Source organism: Cricetulus griseus, chromosome 4 (assembly GCF_003668045.3).
Source record: "Cricetulus griseus strain 17A/GY chromosome 4, alternate assembly CriGri-PICRH-1.0, whole genome shotgun sequence".
Lineage (NCBI taxonomy): Eukaryota > Metazoa > Chordata > Mammalia > Rodentia > Cricetidae > Cricetulus > Cricetulus griseus.
The window spans coordinates 118,118,031-118,139,717 of record NC_048597.1 but is presented as its reverse complement, the minus strand read 5'-3'; the positions used below and the strand labels follow the sequence as shown (position 1 = coordinate 118,139,717).

Genomic DNA, 21,687 nt, shown 5'->3' with positions numbered 1-21,687 from the left:
ACACATTTTAAGACTATGAATCCAGAGCTATAAATTGAAAGCTAAAGAGCAGTTAAAAATCTCTAGGGAACAACAGGATTGTTCAAAGCAGTGAAAACAAAGTTTTTGAGTTTTTGTTTTTTATTTGTTGTTGTTAATTCTGTAGAAAAATCAGCAAACTTCTCAAACAGGGGATAGGATACACCTAAGTTGGTAGAGCAGTAGAATGCAGGCCAGACATGCATGAAGCTATGGGTTTGATCCACAAGGCTGTGGAAAAACAGGCATGATGGTACAGTCCTGGAAACTCACATCAGGAGGTGGAGGCCGGATGAACAGCAGTGCAAGGATATAGTTAGCTATGTGGTGAGTTCAAGACCAGTCTGGGCTATGTGAGAATATTTAAGTAATAATTCAAAAATGCATGTGATTTTGGAATGTGCATATTCATTTAAGGCCAGCAGCATAGTGAGTTCTGGATTGAAACTAATGGAGCTGTTTTCTCTTGAAACATCCCAATTTCATTGTAGAAGATTATCTCATGCAGATGAGAGCAGGGCAGAGGGGGAAGCAGGGTGGGAAATTATGAACTCTCAGCAGAGTTTATCAAGGCTGGTCTCTGTAGAGGCATAATCACAGAAAGGTGATACAAGAAGGCTTGAGCTAGGCCCAGATTCATTTTTGCCAATTTCACACACTACATTAATTTCATTCCAGTTCCTGAAGAGAATTTAGATACTTAGTATGTAGACCTCTAAATTTAAGGAATATGCTCTTATGAAGGCATTTTTTTTTCCCCCTGAAAGAAACTACTGGTAATCAAATGATGGGGATTTTCATACGTGCCCAGAACCTAACTGTGAAATGAGTTATTTATTTTTCCTGGATTATACCTTAACTACAAATGAAGAGCTAACACCATTTATTTTCTGTATTAACCATCACCTGTGGTACCTGGGTCCTCTCACTTAGCACATAACCCTAGGGAAATCACAGAACCCCTTTGCAATTTAGAGTTTTCCTATCTTCACAACAAATGTTAGAACAAAATCTAGACAGTAGAGTAACTGTGAGCACTAGATGGCTGCTTAGACAGTAGATGGGCACACTGTAAGCCCTCAATAAACATTAGCAAATAACATAACTTTCAGGACAAAGCTGACTCCAAAGTTAGGAAAACATTATAGTTACAAAGACTGAGCGAGCACAATGTCCAAAAATGTCTGTTACACAATGAAATTTCTGATTGGCTAATGAATATTCTGGTACTTTTTTCTTTTATTGTTAATATCACACACACCCCCACACCCTTCTCTGTCAAACTTGTATAGAAAACAACTCATCAAATTCTGTGATTCAAACTTTTTCTTTCACAACCTTGTGAAAATATTAACCAAACCACTAATCTTCAGGGTTTTATCAAATTTCTGAGTATACCTTTCCAAAGTAACGAGGAAATTTGTGTTGATCTTCAATGACATGGGCAAATCCTCCCTGAAGGCCAAAGTCTACAGCAAAGTAAGGCAAGCCTCTGGGCACCTGAGTAAACAAAAAATTACATATGAAGTAGGAAAGCTATGCCTTCTCCAATTTTCTGCCATGAGAGAACTAATCATCATCCATCAGGAGGATGTGTATGACAAATTTCCAATGACCTAACTTTCCAAGGAAAAGATTTCACTCTGATAGCCTTTCAGCCAGACAGAGCTTCATCAAGTCTAGCAATTCACAATCAAAACAAACACTTTTCTGTTCTTGAAGACAGTAGAAAAAAGGTATTCAAATATTTTTGTAGTGCCAAGAAACAATTTTTCTACAATTACACAAATAAAAGTATGTTTTGTTCATATTTTACTTAGGAAGAGAACTTGATCATATATTTGTGGCTGTGTTTATACACTTATAAAATCTTCAATATGATAATATTTATTAAATATAAATAAATTTATAATTTTTATTTTTATCATTACTAGTGAGATAAAATAGCAATATTTACTTTACCAAGTTAATTTCACAATACATTGGGATCAGCTCTCTATTATCCTTCTATTCCTCATTTTACACACACACAGACACACACACAGACACACACAGACACACACAGACACACACAGACACACACAGACACACAGACACACACAGACACACACACACACACACACACACACACACACACACACACACACACACACACACACACACGGGAGCGAGGGAGAGAGGGACAGAGAGACAAAGGAAGAGTTTTAATCTCCATACTGATTGAAAAGAGCTATAATTTCTTGTTTTCTTATCTGGCAGATTTTGCATCTTTGTAAGTTTTTCCTCTAAGTCCCAACTTTTAACACTAGAAATTATCGAGGTTGGTCAATACACAGTAAGTTTCTCCTCTAATACCATCTCAAAATCAACATGACTCATCTGGGCACTGATCCACATATTGCTATTTAAGTACACACAACTGGTATTAAATACTTAGGAAGGCACAACTCAGAGTATGAGGTACTATATGGTACAAACAGAAAAGTCCTCTTTAATCATTATAAATCAAATAAAATTATTGACAACAAAATGCTGCTCATTTAACAGGAAAAGGAGGAAGTTAAAAAATCAGTCTACAAAGTAGTATAAGCATAAAAAGGCTGCTTCATATATTTATATTTTTCTGTAGTTTTGTATTTTTAGATAATAGTCATGTATTGACAATTGAGAAAAAATAAAGTAAAAACAGATAGACAAGGTTTTATGTAGGCATCTGGTCTGTGGACCTGAAACAGTAGCCACACCCCTTTGGGTGTGGCTTCAGGCAGAAGGAATTGGAAAAAGAGGAGCTTGAGATGTGGCTTTTCTTTGTGCACTTCTTTCTGGTGGGTCAGCAGATCCCATAGGAAGAGCAGGGAAAGGCTCTAGTGGTTCTTTGTATTTTTCTGTGTAATTGTCCCCAACAAACACCCATTTATCATTTATCTTGGGCCTAGTAATATAATTACATCCTCGCTTTCAGCTTTAAGCACATTTCTGATTCCTATGAATTAGAAATTGACAAACATTTGAGTCTTGGGAGAAACAAGAAGCATTCTGAGGTTTGCTGGGAACATCCTAGAGAATGACATAAATGTAAGTCCCCAGGTCTAATCTTAATATATGAGACTGTTACTTTCATTTCTATCTGCTCTACAAGAACAGCTCTGTGCAAAGTTATTCAATGACAATATGAAAGGAGGCTCTATTAAACACTGTGCCACCTAACTAGGTAATCAGGCATGCAGCATTCGATAACTTGAAAAAATGTATGGTGACAGTCCTCTTTCTTTTTCTTTCTACTCTGGTAGGCAGAATAGTGGTTCATGAATATGTCAAAGCCCTGAGTATGCTGCCCTGCATGGCAAAAGGGACATTAAAAGTGTGAACAAGCTAAGAGTCCTGAAATGAAATGGTTATCCTGGGTTATTCACATGAGATAAATGCAACCATGAGTGAGTATAATTACAAAAAACAGTAGGCCTGAATTATAAAGACTGGCAGATACCTAACTTCATTTTGGAGGCAGGGGAAGGCCACAAGCAATAGGTACAGAAAGCTTCTATCAACTGAGAAGATAAGAGTGTCCTCTCTTCTCTAGAACTGATGGCACAAGCCTATAGTCAAAGCTGAAATAGGAGGGCTTCAATTCAAGGACTTGGCTATAAACAACTCACTAGCTGGGGAGACCAGTGAGCATGCACTTAATAAGAAAAACAAAACTAAGGCTGGGGAAATGGATCACTGAGAATGCACTTGTCATTCATGTCTGGCTTTTCAGTCTGGATTTCTACCTCTGATTTCAATGTAATGCCTAACTTCCTCAAAGTATCTATACCTCTGGTTAACTCAAATTTACCTTGAAAAACTGTTTTCTTACTTAAAAAGCAATTAGCCCTAAATATTAACTATATTTCCACAAAGTTGACCTGAGTTGGGATCCCCAAAACCCAAAAAAGCTTGATGTGGTAGCATGCATCCATAATCTCAGGATTCCTGTGGCAAGATTAAATGCAGAGACGAGAATCCATGGAGGTTTGTGTTAGCTGACCTGGGGTATGCGGCACTAAACAAGAGACCCTCTCTAAGACACAGTAGAAGGTGAAGACATGGATGCACACATGCACACACATTTCTTTTCTTCTTCTTCTTTTATTTTTATTTAATGGAGTGGGAAGAGAGCAGGGACAGAGAAAACAGCAAGAGTGTTCTAAACTTAAAATGGAGCCCATATAAACTGTTTCTTTCATTAGAATACTAGTGACAAAAATGTCCTCTTGTGATGCTATCACAGCAGAATACAATCGAAACCACTGCCGATTATGGTGAGTAAAAGGGCAGGAAGTTGAAGACCAGGAAGAAAGATTTATTTGTACAAATAAAATCCCCCCTACAAACAAATGAGCATTTTATAGACCAGAGAGGCCTAATTCACAACCAAGAGGTAGACATTCATAAATTTCTTATATTAGGAAAACTTAATACTCACAGACTTTCTAATATCTTTTGAAGATAAATCAATCAACTTCTTATTCAGGGACCATTCTTCATCAGATTCCATTATGGCTTTCTAAGAAACAACCAGACCCCCCCCCCCAAAAAAAAAATCAATAGAGTAGCAAACACAGAGACAGGTTTGTGGTTTTTGTTTTTTGTATTTTTGGTGAATTCAGGTTTCACGGCATACAACAGACTGTTGTTATGAATGGGTGAAAGCCTTCATTAGATAACTTAAAACTAGAATTATTTAATGTTCTGAAGCCCAACTTTTAGTCAGAGACAATATTCTTTTACTCTTAACTCTACAGTGACCAGTTCAACTTCATGTGACAAAGACAACCTTGAGAAGATTAAGCAATTTAAGATAGAACATCATCTGTGAATATAAAATTTCACAAATTTATATTTGCATTTATAATTATCTACTCAAAAATTCATTTAATTTTACTATTCTTCTGCCAAACACAAAAGAACTATACACTATTTGTGGGTACCAAAAACTACATCAGACCATACAACTGGAAGTAAACATGTTGAGAAAAATCACTCTCAAAACTAAAGTCTACTTTTTTAAAGTAGAGCTAAAGATACATAGAAATGGAGTTTTAAGACTTTCTAAGTTAACTAGTATAAGTACAATTTATAAAATAAATTTTTATTTTTTATTTTTTGGCTACCATTAATGAAACACATTTTAAGATGAAATTAACATTCAACTAAATCCAATTTAAATACATCAGATAGGCTGTCATTCCATATTTACAACTGTGTGAGGTCACTTTTCTAGATTATGATTTAAAAGTGCCTCATGTTAAAACAATGACTTCACTAAAGACATTAAAATAGAAACTATATTATACTTCTAAGAAAATCTCTTTAGACAAAAAGTCCAAAATTCTTTATATAGAAATGCTTTTAGAATATTTTATGCTTTACCCCATTTCTTTATGTAAAATTTGGTACATTGTTACAAATATATTCCCCAAAAAATGAATGTAGAAAAAAATAAGATTGTACACAAAAACTGCTTATAAATACCTTAAAATAGATGGGAGCCATATCACCCACTTCCCTTGGAAGAGGGATACACTCATAAACCATATGATAATGCTTCTTCATGCCCATATTAGACTCTAAAAAGACACAATCCAATCCTTTCTCTTCAAACATCTTTACCAAGGATTTCCTAAACATCTAGAGGAAGGGGAGAAAGATGACAGATGTATATTCAATAACTTCTCCACATTACTTTTTAATCTCAAAAACCACTGGTTAGATGAAATAATTTGAGACAACCAATTGCACTGAAGGCAAAACTTTCTTCAAGCTCAACATAAAAATACTATTCAATTTGGATCTTTCTCATTTGCAATATGTGGTTGTTCAAGTATACTTCAATGATAATATCTTTATGTTTTCTGCCAAACATAAGATCCAAGGTCAAATCCAGTGTTAACAGGTATATACCAAGAAAATTACTGGAAAAGACATCCTGCATTTTCAAACAATATTTTGTGTTAAGCCAAATCACATTCAAAGTATACCTAATAAATAGGAACACAAATCAAGGATGAGTTACAAGAGTATAATTTATTTGAGTATGACACATATTTGGAAGTGAAATCAAAGCACTGTGCTTCTTCAGCTCCACTGGAACAGACATGTCAGCATGTCAGCATGCATCTCTCCATTCATGTGTAATCTCTAATGATGTTTTTACTTGTACAAGAACTATGACATTATTTGCATACAATTTGGCTTTTCCTCCCCCTCTCAGTTTTCCGTAATACCTCTGGTTCCCTGAAGTCTGCAAACAAGAATGCAGCCTGTCGTAGAAAACAGTATACCTTTGGGTACAATTAATGATCTTTACCTCTTCCCTTCCCACAGTGCCTGAAATGTTATATGTTCATGTGTCTACTTCCTAGTGGAGTAAATAAATGTTTTATCCACCTGGAGGCTTTTCATAATTTTCAATAAATATTTTAATATAATAATAATATAATATATATAATATATAATATATATATATATAATATAATATACATAATATTATATAATATATATAATATATTTAATATAATATAATATATAATATAATATATAATATATAATAATAATATATAATATAATAATAAATAAATATTTTAATTCCTCACAGAAATATAAAACATACACACAAGATTCTTGTAAATGAATGCTCTTTGTACTGTATTTTATTCTAAGTTATGTCAGTTTTTCATAAATTTTTAAGTATACATCAGAAAAGCCCTGTAATAATCCTTAAGGGCTAAATTACCTAGTGTTACTAACACTTGGAAAATTGTTTTTTCACATCAGAAATAACCTGTCTGTGTTACTAATTGTGCTAGCATTGACACAACAACATGATTGTTGCATGAACTCTGGGAGCATCAACCTTAAAAAAGCAAAGGAGTAAGAGACTACATTTTTGCAGGCGAATATGTCCTCTTTGGGTATCTTTATCCATACTGCAAAAACTAGCATATACTGTCCTCTCTTTAAAGTCTTACCATTCCACATTTTCTAACTTGGGTCCTCTGAAACCTCTACTCAGCTGACAGCACTTAAAATGGTTTCTTTTTCTTGGTCATTATGAGGTCTTGAAATAATTAAGCAACAATTCAACCCATGTTGTGCCTTTCAATCTCTCAAAGTATTAGCCATAAAACTATATAACTGACTCGTACAACTGACCTCACAGCCAGCATATGCTATGAAGGGAATCCAGAAGAAACAAGTTGGTATGGCAGTAAAACCACCTTAGCCAGAGGACAAGCAAATAGTAACTGCCTGCTTGTAAACCTCTGACTCCACATATTTTCATTCTTGAAACTTTTTCTGCTACAATTAGAAACCCATTGATTTAAGTAATTACTTTGTAAGTTTACTTAGTAAGCAAAAGATTTTAAAACAAGGAGAACCTGAGGAAACTAAAAAGTAGTGAGAGATGGAAACATGATGATCTATAGATACCTACAAATTGTTAAGATACCAAACTTGTGATGGTATATTATTCATGATTTAATAAAGCTTGCCTGAAGATCAGAATGGAAAGCTAACTATAGCCATAGAAGCCGGACAGTGGTGGCACACACCCAGAGGCAGATGGATCTCTGTGAGTACAAGGCCACCCAGAGCTACATGAGAGTGAATCAGTTTAAAAGAGAAACAGAGCTCATATCTTTAATCCCAGAACTAAAGAGTATATAAGGAGCTATGTGCAGTCTTGGATTCTGAGGCTTGGTGGAGAGCAGTGCAATCTGCAGATGCAATCTGAAGTTCTGTGAATTACCCCTTCAGTCTGAGCATTGGTAGAGGTGAGAGCTCTCTGGTGGTTTGTCTGCTTTGCTTCTCTGATCTTCAGTGGCTTTATTAGATCATAAACAATACAACACCACAATTACCCTTAGAGGCAAAGGGTCTCATGTGAGATTACTTTCCAGACACAGGGAAGACAGAATCTCCATTTCAGCCTTCGTAGACATAAAAGCTACTGGCTGGCTGCTTTGCTTTTCTGATCTTCAGGCAAGCTTTATTAGATCATAAACAATATATTACCACAAACCTGTTTGAGTTTATCAAAATAATCTGCAAAACCTCCTCATGAGCCTTGCAGACAATGAACAGGACAGTACTGACCTGAATCTCTTCCCAGATATCTTCATCCAACATGGTAGCTGCTTGAAGGTGCTGCAGAGGGACTATGAGGCAGTGGCCCTCAGTAAGAGACCGGAAGTTGGGTAAACATAAATAAACCTAGGGCCAAATTCCAATGGTGATGTGTTACTTAGCCATGGCTATAACAGATGAGACCATAGCAATGAAATCATGAGTATTTAATAAGGCAGACTTCCTTATAGCAACCAGTTTATTTTAATACTCTCAAAGATACTATTTACATTTAAAATGTCAAGAAAATGGCTTCTAATAAACTGGTAATTTAGAGCACAAGTCTGTTTTCATTGGTAAACACCAAAAACTAAGACTTCCCAAGAACAGACAATAACAAATGCCACTTGGCCTTTTATCTGAGGGAGCTATATACTTACAAACACCGAAAACAGCACCGGTTTTGAAAAATAAAGAGACACAATTATAAACCTTATGAATGGGAGTTCCTGGAAGAACTGCCACTTATTCTGTTTAGAGCTAATGAACCAGCCAGAGCTCCACTTGTTTCAGAGTCTATAGGGGAGCATGTCAAGTTACCTTGTGCTAATCTTTACCCCCACTTACTAGTTATTTATTGCCCTCCACTCTGTTCAGCCTAATATCTCTGTGGCCAGTAGGTAAATCTTCCAGAATGTATAACAGAACACTAACTTCTACCAACAAAAAAGCTAAGAAGTCTCAGACTGCTAAGATTTCCTGGCTGTTCTATAATTTACCCACCTGTTGTTTTCACTAACATATATAGCATCTTGGTGGGCTTTTCCCTTGTTATTCTAAAGACATTAAAAAATTGGAACATGAACCTTGGGGTGACCTAAATCAGTGTTCATGGGCTATGGTCATTCATGTTTGGCTCTAGAATATACAATCTTTGTTCCTTTGTGAGGACACATGTTTCCTTTGTTGATAGTCTAAATTATGTGTATCAATGAGTTAACTTAGTTAAGGGAAAGAAAACAGGTGTAAGATAGCTTTACCTCTCTGGTTAAACTCTGTTTATTTACATATATGAATCATCTATAACCCAGAACTATTTTTCTATTATATGCAAGGATGTATTCATATGTATATGAATGATGAGAAAGACAATAAATAAGTATGAATCTTCCCCAAATTATTAGTTCCTGAAACCAGAAGTTATTCATTTAGCTTCAGTTGCTCATTCTCCCTTAATCCACTCCAGTCTTTCTTTTTATTTTTAAACCGGGTTTTTTTCAGTCCTGGAGCTCTCTGTAGATGATGCTGGTCTTAATTTGAGAGAGATCTCCTTCTTCTTCCTCCCAACTGTAGGGATTAAAGGGGTGTCATGCAGACTTCTTTCTTTTTCCTGTTCCCTGTCAAGGCTTTTCATTCACTGGTGCCTCAGAGAAGACTTCTAGAATACCTTTTCAAAATAATAACTTCCAAGATTTTGTCCCGCATTTCATAATATCCTTCTCAACCGGGGTAATGTTTAAATTGCTTATTTTATTACAGATCAATCAAACACAAGCGTCAGAAGTGTAACTGCCTACAGCACTTGCCTAGAGATGGAGTCCTAGATTCAAATAGCAATACAAGCCTGGAAAAAATCTTTAAATGTAATAAACTTTTAAAATATTTTTTAAAGTCTACCTGACGCTCCACTTTTCCATGACAATTAGAATTTGGCACCTATCATATCCACAACCTAATTCACACAATGAAAAAATAGTCATCAACACATATTTATTGAATAAATGGCTCAGATATACTATGAAGATAAGATACTTGGAATACAATGTGAGCAAAGGTTATCTCTGTATTCCTGAGGTTGCAAGACTTGGGGAATAACCCAGCCAACAAGACAAAGTAACTTCAATTAGTTTTCAAACTGTGACAGAGTCTATGAGAAATCAATTGCACTCTATAAGGGAATAAGTAAAGAAATGAAAACAGCTTTAGACTTAGAGTCTGAGGGAAGATTTTAATGCTGAATTCAATTCAATTACTAGGTCATAAAGCTAGAAAACAGAATTTGATTTTCAAGAGAACAGAATCACCAGCAACAAGGGTTGAAACAAAGAAACACTGATAGGTAGTATATCAAAGACCCTAAGAACTATGGTAACTTAGAGAACAAAAACATTTGAAAATCAGAATAAGAAAAAACTTTCAAAATTTTTCTAAAAATGTGAAGTGTGAGCAAACCTGCATGTACTAACTGATCTTTACTTTGCCTGTGAGTGTTTTGTTTCTTACCTTCACACCGATGGCAACAATAAGGTGCTTGGGGAACTGAGAGCTATCAAAACAGTACAGACAGTTGGCCATCTGTGCAGCAAGACTCTGGTGCTCGGCAATCGCTTTCCTCCTCTGGCTTTCTTCTTTTTCACCAAGATGCTCTTTTTCAGCTGCTTTGGAGACAAACATGTCATCCAGAGTATAATGGTCGCCATCTGGTTTTCCCATGAACTAAAAAATAAAAATAATAACAGTAGGAGACAGAAGACGGTAGTTAATATTTTTATGAATAATGGCATCTTAATGTCCTCTCAGTAATATGACACAACCTATAATTTTTCAATGATTAAAATTCAGCTTGAGATTAAAAAACAGTCAATTCATCTGTCATTACTGAGGCCACTACCAACATTCTCACAGCTAAAGTCACTGAATCATTCATGCCACTTAATTAGTTTTCTACTACCATGATATGTAAACCATTACGATATTCATTTAAGATGAAAGGAAACAAAAATGCAGAGGTTAAGCTACTTGAAAACTTAGCACATATAAAATATAAAAAGTAAATATTGTTCTGTTCTCTACTTCTCCAACTTCTTTCCAACATTCAGACAGACACAAAACACAAATTTTGTATCACTACTTGGAATCCTTAAAGAGCTCAATATTGTGTGTAAGGCCAAATACTTTCTAAGCTATAGCCTATAAAATGCTGGATTCACCAAACTGTAGGAATTAGAAACTGCTAACATAACCACAGTAAAATGCTATCCCCTCCTTATTTAACCTTGAGCTTTCTATGAAGTATTTCTGCACTGTCTCAATTCCTTACTTTACATATATTTGTCTTCTTGGGTTATCCCTACAACATATAGGTGGTACAAGGTAAAGGCTCATAACTAAGCAACAGTTCTCATAGCAAAGCTTTTCATAATCTAGCATCAAAGGCCTCTCCAGACACATCTGGGCACACCTATTCTCTCTATACTCTAGCAGGTGTTAGCCTTCAAAGGCACTCACTGCTGCCTTCCACCGTGGCACGTGCTTTCTGACCAATTCGCTCCATTCTCCATGTTGCCATTTTTCAGCTGTAGCTTTAAACTCAGTTCTCACACCAGAAAGATATTTCCTTGATTATTCAAGACCCTTTGAAATATTACCATCAGTCTCATAATGACTACACTGTGTTACGTGTTCACTGGCTTGTTATTCCTTTTCCAAAATTATTTTCTACTCAATCTACCAGCCTCATCACCTCCCCTTTAAAAAAAGAAAAACTACTTGAAAAACCACAAAATACAAAGCAATAACAAGGTACTTGGATCTTAGCAGAATTTTAAAAACAATTTAATCAAAGAGTAGTTCAACTTAAGTAAACATTACTATTTTTAATCAAAGATTATGAAAGATAAAAAATGCTGGTTTCTCATGCTTTAATTCAGAGGCTTAAAGTCAGAGGTAGGTGGATCTCTGTGAGCTCAAGGCTAACCTGGTCAACACAGGGAGTTTCAAGTCAGTCAGTGCTACACAGTGAAACCCAGTGTCTAAAATAAAATGAAATAAAAGGCACAAAATTCTTAAAATTTATGTACCTAACAACAGAATTTCAAAACACACAATGCAAAAGCTCAGCACTAAAGGACAAATATAATGCACAGTCCAGAGATTGAAACATCATTTTAAAATTGCTGAAATATATAGAGAATCAAGGGACACATTGGAAACTTTAACAGACTATGAAGCAGTATGATCTAATTAACACTGACAGAGGTCCCACTTAGCAAGAGAGTGAATGTTTTTCCACCTGTGCAGAATATTCACCAAGACAGACAACATTCTGGGCCATAAAGAAACCTCAATCTTTTTTTTTTTTTTTTTCCTGTTTTTCTAGACAGGGTTTCTGTGTAACTTTAGAGCCTATCCTGGCACTTGCTCTGGAGACCAGGCTGGCCTCGAACTCACAGAGATCCGCCTACCTCTGCCTCCCGAGTGCTGGGATTAAAGGAGTGTGCCACCAACGCCCGGCGAAATCTTAATCATTTTAAGGATTCTAGAATGTAACCAGAAATGTTTTTGGAATAACTCCCAAGTTCTAAGACTACATGGAACATATTTTTGTCATTTTTTAAGAGTCTCACTATGTAGCTCAAGGTGACTTTGAACTCCCCTCTTGTCAGAGCCTCTTGATTGATGAGATTACAGGGAAGGACCAACACATACAGCTACATTTGTCTGACAACTGAGCTAAAGGGTGTCTGGCACATATATGAGAGTCTTCCCTCTTAAGAAGCCAATCTCTGAAGTATATCATCAACATATGGTAAATCATTCTACAAATCAGAAGAGTCAAAAGAAAACAAAATTTCCTCTAGAATAAATAAACCAAACAGTGTGAAGCTATTTTACTAAAAGGAGTAGAGATTTAGTGGGGGTTTGTTTTTATCTATAGTATACTAAAACAACACAGTACATGCTTCCACATATAAAATCATGTCTCTGTTAAATATAGTGCACCATTCATATATTATTAAAGGAGGTATTTATTTGATGTATACAGAAGACAGTACTTCCATACTTATAAAAGTCACACATATGCTGCCAATCTTCTCTAATTTATTTCTAGTGTTTGAACTGGTTCTGGTGTAGACTAGCAAGTGAGGATGATTCCACAACAGAACTGAAACATAGTTCCAATTATCTGAGAATGGCATTTATGATCACTTCCGCCTATACACCAATTATATGGACTTCTTCCTATTATCTTTTGGGTATGCTTCAAAATGTTCTCAACTTATCAGTCATATATGCCTCTTCTACAACTTTATGCCTATTATATTGCCATTCTTGGCATCAATAAACAACATTTTTACTGAGTATTCTTTTAACAGGTAGTAGAAAATATTTATCCTTGAAATGGAAAAGCCACTGTGGTATTCGAGGAGTGGAGATAAAGAAGGAAAACAGGGGCAGGAAAATAAACTCCATCATTTAGACAAAATGTTAAGGGAAAACAACTACACTACAATCTAAAACAGTACGCCACACGTCTGAAAACTTGAAGAACCTGTATGGCAAATATCAGAAAAAAATGTGCTAAAGTGAGTACAAAAATTAAAAGAAAGAAGATTTTTAAAGGGAAAGAGCATGTTAACTCTACACAAGGTGCTATACAGCTACAACGAAGTTCCTATTAAAAGGTCATTGATATTTATGGTAGAAAAACAAAATCTGTCTTGGTCTGATAACACAGAAAAGAACTCACAACTTGATGACTCCCAGACTGTGAGAGTGTGTCCAAACAAACAAACCAAAATGCAACCTACAACAAATTACCATCCTAAAAATCCCATGGATTGTCAAAGAATCCAAATAGCTAAAGTAATCCTGAAAAGCAAAAGTATAGACATGGAGAGTGCATACTTGTTGATTTTAAAACTTGCTATGAACTACAGGAATTAAAACACTACAGTAATGGCCAAAACAAAAACTACACAGACAAATGGGGCAGAATATGGAGACCAGAAATTAAAACACACATACATGGTCAAATGAAGATGCACACACACACACACACACACACACACACACAGAGAGAGAGAGAGAGAGAGAGAGAGAGAGAGAGAGAGAGAGAGAGAGAGAGAGAGAGAGAGAGAGAGAGGCAGAGGCAGAGGCAGAGGCAGAGGCAGAGACAGACAGACAGAGAGACAGTCAAGTAAACACACATGGACAACTGAATACATGTATACATGGCCAAATTACTTTGCACAAGGGTATCAAAATCTCTCTCTAGCCCTGATAGTTTGTTTTTAAAGAACTCTGAAGTCAATATAATGCATTTTAAGAAAGAGCAGGGCATATACAACTTATCCTCAAATACCAATAAATGACACAGGCAAACTAGTCAAAGATAATTAAATCTAGGCAGCAACCAACAACTATTTAAAGTGGAGTATTGTTCAGTAAAAAAAAGCTGGCCTAGGAGTTAAAAATTGAAGTTTGTGATTCTGCAGTCTGCCACTCAAGAATTTCAAGAACTAGGAAAGTTACCAAACTTTGGAAATTCCATTTAGCTTTTAGAGGTTGTTTTGCCTTTTGTGAACATGGAAGGATAATCAGATTAGTATGGTTCAGGTCTGTTCTATTCTATCATATTACACCTATTACAGTAGAGCAATTTACATGTATACACACAATTACTGAGCTCGCTTTTCATGGTTCTGTATTTAATGCTTCTTTTTCCATCAGCTATATAATCAAAAGGTATAATCCCAGCAGTGCTAGTGTGACTCCTGCAGTACAAATCACAGGATGGCATTACCACCTGTGCAAGAATTTCTGATTGCCTGTTTCTCTCCAGGCCCAAGATCCCTTTTCAGGAAAACTACTAAATAAGGGATATATCTACCAAAACCTATCATTTAAACAGCCAGTACCTAGGGGTAATACACTATGGCTCACAGGCCACACAGGGCTAGCCTTGTCTCCTCTCACCAAAATAATAACAATTGAAATTAAGCCATACGTTCATTTATATACTAAATACAGTTGCCTCTGTGCTGTAACAGGGCAGCTGAATATCACACAGAAAGCCAAAGCTGTTTATAAAAATGTTTGGTGACTTCTGTCCTGGATTAACCCTTTTCAACAATAACAAGAGGAAACACAGGCTAATTAGTTTTAAAGTCTCTTCATGAAAATATTTAGTACTAATAATACTATATTGAAAATATGATTTTTAAGAACGTAGTAACTCAGCTATTTAATTTATAAAGTTTGAATAGTAAAAAGATTAAGAATAGAAATATATTATAAACACTGCATTTCTTTTATACACATATAGTGTCACATCAAATTTTTACAAGATTTAATTTTGATTAATAAAAGTACAAAAAACAATTCTATGCTGTGGTTAGTTACTAAGCAGGATAAACTAAGTCACCATGCTAAATCAACATTTCCATAGCAACCTGTATCTCCTCAGCTTTGCCACAAATTGGAACCACTGCTGTGCTCACCTTTGATATTTTATGCAAAGTTGGCTACCTTCTTACTGTCACTATCAAACACAAGTACGTTTTCATCCCACACCCCCATGAGTAAAAAGTGATTACAAGAAAAAAGGGTTGTCACTGTTTCCATCTTCCTTAGAAGCACCAATAAAATTAGCATCTGCACTAACAGAAGAAACAACAGAGCAGCATGTGTGCCAAAATACTAACAGAACATTACTACAAATTCAAGGACATAACTTAGTCAACCAGCAATTGTAGGAAAGGTCCAGATTGAATGTGTTTTAGTTGTACACAAGTTTGTCTGGTGTGTAGTTTAAATACATGGTATCAGAAATACCCAAGTATACTATACCTCTGTCAGTTAAAGACAAAAATTTCCAGGGTGTAGGGGTGGGCAGTGGTGGTGCATGGCTTTAATCCCAGCACTTGGGAGGCAGAGGGAGATGGTTTTCTGTGACTTCCAGGCCAGCCTGGTCTACAGGGACAGCCAAGGCTACACAGAGAAACCCTGTCGCAAAAACGAGAAGAAGATAACTACACTCACAAAAACATAGGCAATTTTATCAGACACAAAAAGAAACAACAATAAATACAAAACAAATAAGAACCAACAATCAATGGACATTAATATCCCTCAATGTCAATGGTCTTAACCTACCTATAGAAAGATACAGGCTAACAGAATGGATACAAAGACAGAATCCATCCTTCTGATGTATACAAGAAACACACCTCAACTTCAAAGATAGGCAATACCTCAGAGTAAAGGGTTGGGAAAAGATTTTCCAATCAAATGGGCCCAAGAAACAAGCTGGTGTAGCAATCCTACTATCTAACAAATTAAACTTCAAACTAAAATCAATCAAAAGAGATGAAGAAGGGCATTTCATTCTCATCACAGGAAAAGTCCATCAAGAGGAAGTCTCAATCCTGAACATCTATGCCCCAAATACGAAGGCACCCTCATTTGTAAAAGAAACACTACTAAAGCTCAAACCACACACACTTATAGTGGGAGCCTTCAATATCCCGCTTTCACCACTAGACAGAATCAGCAGACAGAAACTTAACAAAGAAACAAAGGATCTAACAGAAGTTATGACCCAACTGGGTTTAACAAATATCTATAGAACATTCCATCCAAACACAAAAGAATATATCTTCTTCTCAGTGCCACATGGAACCTTCTCTAAAATTGACCACATAGCTGGCAACAAAGCAAACCTCCACATATACAAAAAAAAATTGAAATAAGCCCCTGTGTCTTATCAGATCACCATACATTAAAGCTAGAATTCAACAGCAATACAAATTGCAGAAAACCTACAAATTAAATAACACCCATTTGCTCCGTTCCGGAGTTAAGGAAGAAATAAAAAAGGAAATTAAAGACTTCCTAGAATTTAATGAGAATGTAGACATAACATACCCAAACTTATGGGACTCTCTGAAAGCAGTGATAAGACAAAAATTCATAGCATTAAGTGCCCACATGAAGAAACTGGATAATAGTCATACTAGAGAATTGAAAGAACAACTGAAAGCTTTAAAGCAAAAAGAAGCAAACTTACTACAGAGGAGTAGATGCCAGGAAATAAACTGAGGGCTGAATGCAATAAAATAGAAAGTAGGAAGACATTACAAAGAACCAACTAAACAAAGAGTTGCTTCTTTGAAAAGATCAACAAGGTAGACAAACCTTTATCCAAACTAACCAAAAGGCAGAGAGAGAGCACGCTAATTAACAAAATCAAAAAGGAAAAGGAGGATATAACAACAGACACTGAGGAAATCCAGATAATCACCGGGTTATACGTTGAAAACCTGTATTCCACAAAATTCAAAAATCTAAAGGAAATGGACAATCTTCAGGGTAGATATAACTTACCAAAATTGAATCAAGAACAGATAAGCCTCCCAACCAAAAAAAAAAAAAAAAAAAAAAAAAACCAGGGCAAGATGGCTTCACTGCAGAATTCTACCGGAAATTCAAACAAGAGGTAATACCAGTACTCCTCAAATTGTTCCACACAACAGAAGCAGACAGGACATTTCCAAACTCTTTTTACCAGGCTACCATCACTTAATACCCAAGCCACACAAAGATGCAACTAAAAAAGACAACTAGAGACCAATATCCCTCATGAACATAGATGCAAAAATACTCAACAAAATATTGGCGAATCGAATGCAAGAACATATCAGAAAACCATCCATTATAATCAAGTAGGCTTCATCCCAGGGATGCAAGGATGGTTCAACATACAAAAATCCATCAATTCAATCCACCATATAAACAAACTGAAAAAGAAAACCACATGATCATCTCACTAGATGCTGAAAAAGCCTTTGACAAAATCCAACATCCCTTCATAAAGATCTTGGAGAGAACAGGAATAACAGGAACATATCTAAACATGACAAACGCAATATACACCAAACCAACAGCCAACATCAAACTAAATGGAGAGAAACTCAAAGCTATTCCTCTAAAATCAGGAAAAAGACAAAGCTGTCCACTCTCTCCATATCTCTTCAATATTGTACTTGAAGTTCTAGCTAGAGCAATAAAACAAGGAGATCAAAGGGATACAAATTGGAAAGGAAGCAGTCCAACTTTCACTATTGGTAGACGATATGATAGTCTACATAAGTGACCGGAAATACTCTACCAGGGAACTCCTACAGCTGATAAACACCTTCAGCAAAGTAGCAGGATACAAAATTTAACTCAAAAAACTCAGTAGCCCTACTACATACAGATGATAAATGCAATGAGAAAGAAATCAGAGAAACATCACCCTTCACAATATCCACAAACAACATAAAACATCTTGGGGTAAATCTAACCAAAAAAGTGAAAGACCTGTACAGTAAGAACTTTGCGTCTTTAAAGAAAGAAGTTAGAGAAGATACCAGAAAATGGAAAAACCTCCCATGCTCTTGGATAGGTAGAATAAACATAGTAAAAATGGCAATCTTGCCAAAAGTAATCTACAGATTCAACACAATCCCCATCAAAATCCCAACACAGTTCTTCACAGACCTTGAAAGAACAATACTCAACTTTATATGGAAAAACAAAAAATCCAGGATAGCCAAACAACTCTGTACAATAAAGGATCTTCTGGAGGCATCACCATCCCTGACTTCAAGCTCTACTATAGAGACATAGCTCTGAAAACAGCTTGGTATTGGCACAAAAATAGACAGATAGACCAATGGAATGGAATTGAAAACCCTGATACTAACGCACACACATATGAACACCTTATTTTTGACAAAGATGCTAAATCTATACAATGGAAGAAAGATAGTATCTTCAACAAATGGTGCTAGCACAACTAGATTCAGACATGCAGAAGATTGCAGATAGATCCATATCTGTCACCATGCACAAAACTTAAGTGCAAATGGATCAAAGATCTCACCATAAACCAAGTCACACTGAATCTTCTAGAAGAGAAAGTGGGAGATACCCTTGAACGAACTGGCACAGGAGACTGCTTCCTGAACATTAGAGCAGTAGCACAGACATTGAGATCTGCAATTAATGAATGGGACCTCCTGAAACTGCGAAGCTTCTGTAAGACAAAGGACATAGTCAGTAAGACAAAATGACAGCCCACAGAATGGGAAAAGATCTTCACCAAACTCACATCTGACAGAGGGCTGCTTTCCAAAATATACAATGAACTCAAGAAGCTAGCCACCAAAACACCAAACAATGAAATTAAAAAGTGGGGTGCAAAACTAAATAGAGAATTATCAACAGAGGAATGTGAAATGGATCAAAGACTCTTAAGAAAGTGCTCAAAATCCTTGGCCATCAGAGAAATGCAACTCAAAACAACTCTGAGATACCACCTCACACCTGTCAGATTGGCTAAAATAAAAAACACCTATGACAATATATGCTGGAGAGGATGTGGAAAAAAAGAAACACTCCTCCATTGCTGGTGGGAGTGCAAACTTGTAAGACCACTTTGGAAATCAGTATGGCGATTGTTCAGAGAAATGGGAATCAGTCTACCTCAAGATCCAGCCATTCCTCTCTTGGGCATATACCCAAATAGTGCATGTTCATACAACAAGGACATATGTTCAACCATCTTCATAGCAGCATTGTTTGTAATAGCCAGAACCTGGAAGCAACCTGGATGCCCCTCAACTGAAGAATGGATAGAGAAAAGGTGGTACATTTATACAATGGAGTACTACTCAGCAGAAAAAAAGCAATGGAATCTTGAAATTGGTAGGCAAATGGATGGAACTAGAAGAAACCATCCTGAGTGAGGTAACCCAGTCACAAAAAGACAAACATGGTATGTATTCACTCATATATGAATTTTAGACATAGAGCAAAGGATTACCAGCCTACAATCCTCTTCACCTAGGAAACAAGAAGGACTCTAAGGGAAAAATGCATGGACCCCAGGAATGGGAAGTGGCAGGAACTACTGACTTATTGTGAGAATGAGGGTAGGGAAGAGGGAGCTGCCAGAATGAGAGGAGAAGAGGAGAGGAGAGGAGGAAATGGAGGAGCAGAAATATTGAGTTGGAGGAAAAATAGAGGAGAGCAGGATGAGAGATACCATATGAGAGGGAGCCACTATAGGTCCAAGGAGAGATCTGGCACTAGGGAGATTTCCACAGATCTACAAGGATGACACGAAGTGACAATCTAGGCAATGGTGGAGAGGATATCTTAAATGCCCTTCCCCTATAAGGAGACTGATGACTACTTTTTATGCCATCCTAGAGCCCTCATCCAGTAGCTGATGGAAGCAGAGGCAGACACCCACAAATATACATTGAACTGAACTATGGAACTTAGTTGAAGAGAGGGAGGAATGAAGATCAAAGGGGTGGGTACCAGGCTGGTGAAATCCACAGAAACAGCTGGTTTGAACAAGGGGGAGCACATGGACCCCAGACTGCTGTCTGGAAGGCCAGTACAGGACTGATCCAGACCCCTGAACATAGATGTCAATGAGGAGGCCTCTGCACTCTAAGGGGCCCCGTTAGTGGATCAGTATTGTTCTGTGGTGTAAGAAGGGACTTTGAGAGCCCATCCCATGTGAAGGGACTTGCTCTCTAGGCCTAGACACATGGGGGAGGACCTAGGCCCAGCCAAGGATGATGTGCTGGACTTTGGGGAGCCCCCATTGAGGGTCCTACCCTGCCTAGGGAGTGGAGGGGATATGGGGTGAGGCGTAGAAGGGAGGTTGGGGCCACGGTTGGGGGAAGGGGAGGGAGGGCAAAGGGATTGACATGTGAAGCAAGCTTGTTCCTAATTTGAACTAATAAAAAATAAATAAATAAAATCCATTGAAAATAAAACGTTCCTATAAACACACACACACATACACACACACACATACACACACACACACACACACACACACACAGAGATACACACACACACACAAAACCTAGAAAAAAAAAATCAAAAAACAAACAAACCAAAACAACAACAGCAAAAACACCGGCAGGGGGTGACTAGAAATATTTACTGTGTATCTAAGGAAGCTTTTCATAAGTAGATATAATAAAGAAAATAGGACAGGCTGACAACTTAAAAATAATACATTCTCAATCACTAAATTCTGACCCCAGCCCAAGCATGATAGTGTATACCCTTAGCCATTTGAGAGTACTACAGCAGGAGAGTCATACATTTGAAATTTGCATAGACAACATAGCACAATCCTATCTAGCCCAAAACTAAGCAAACTAGAATCTACACTTAAAAACTCACAAAAAGGCACTAGACTCAGAATCAAATCTGTTTCTCACTCAGCCATCATTAGAGAAGCTTCCTCCTACAACACATCGGAAATAACACAGAGACCCCAAACTAGACAATGTTCTGAGAGTGAGAGACCTCAGACCACTCAGTCCTAAATTTGACGTCTTCATCAAATTACTGCCTTCAAGATGCAGGGAGTTATGAAGAAGAGGAGGTAGAAAGATTGCAAGAGCCAGCAGGGATGGAAAGCACTGAGGAAACAGTGCCTTCCAGACACACACAGGAACTCAGAGAGACTGTGTTAGCATTCAGAGTCTGAACAGACCTAAACTATATGGGGTTCCAGCACTAAGAGGGGAAGTCGACATGAGCCCATACCCTAACCCTAACTATCTTAAAGTGTCAACTGCTAGCAAGGTAAAATTAATTTTCTCCAAGTGAGTCTCACTGGGTATACAAACCACACTTAAAGGAGGCCCCATGCCCAGTAGTAGATCGGCAACACATAACCAAATCAAATGGTAT

At 36.8% G+C, this 21,687-nt stretch overlaps 1 protein-coding gene across 1 annotated transcript in view; it reads right to left on the bottom strand.

Moving 5' to 3' along the window:
* The window catches only part of Cwf19l2 (CWF19 like cell cycle control factor 2), a 64,364-nt gene that overhangs the window by 2,470 nt on the left and 40,207 nt on the right, over positions 1–21,687 (bottom strand). The window contains exons 13-17 of the mRNA XM_027415213.1: positions 10,414–10,626; positions 8,161–8,277; positions 5,536–5,691; positions 4,487–4,567; positions 1,417–1,518 (exon numbers count right to left, since the gene is read on the bottom strand). Coding sequence (XP_027271014.1) covers positions 1,417–1,518; positions 4,487–4,567; positions 5,536–5,691; positions 8,161–8,277; positions 10,414–10,626 — 669 coding nt within the window. The remainder of the gene's footprint in view (positions 1–1,416; positions 1,519–4,486; positions 4,568–5,535; positions 5,692–8,160; positions 8,278–10,413; positions 10,627–21,687) is intronic.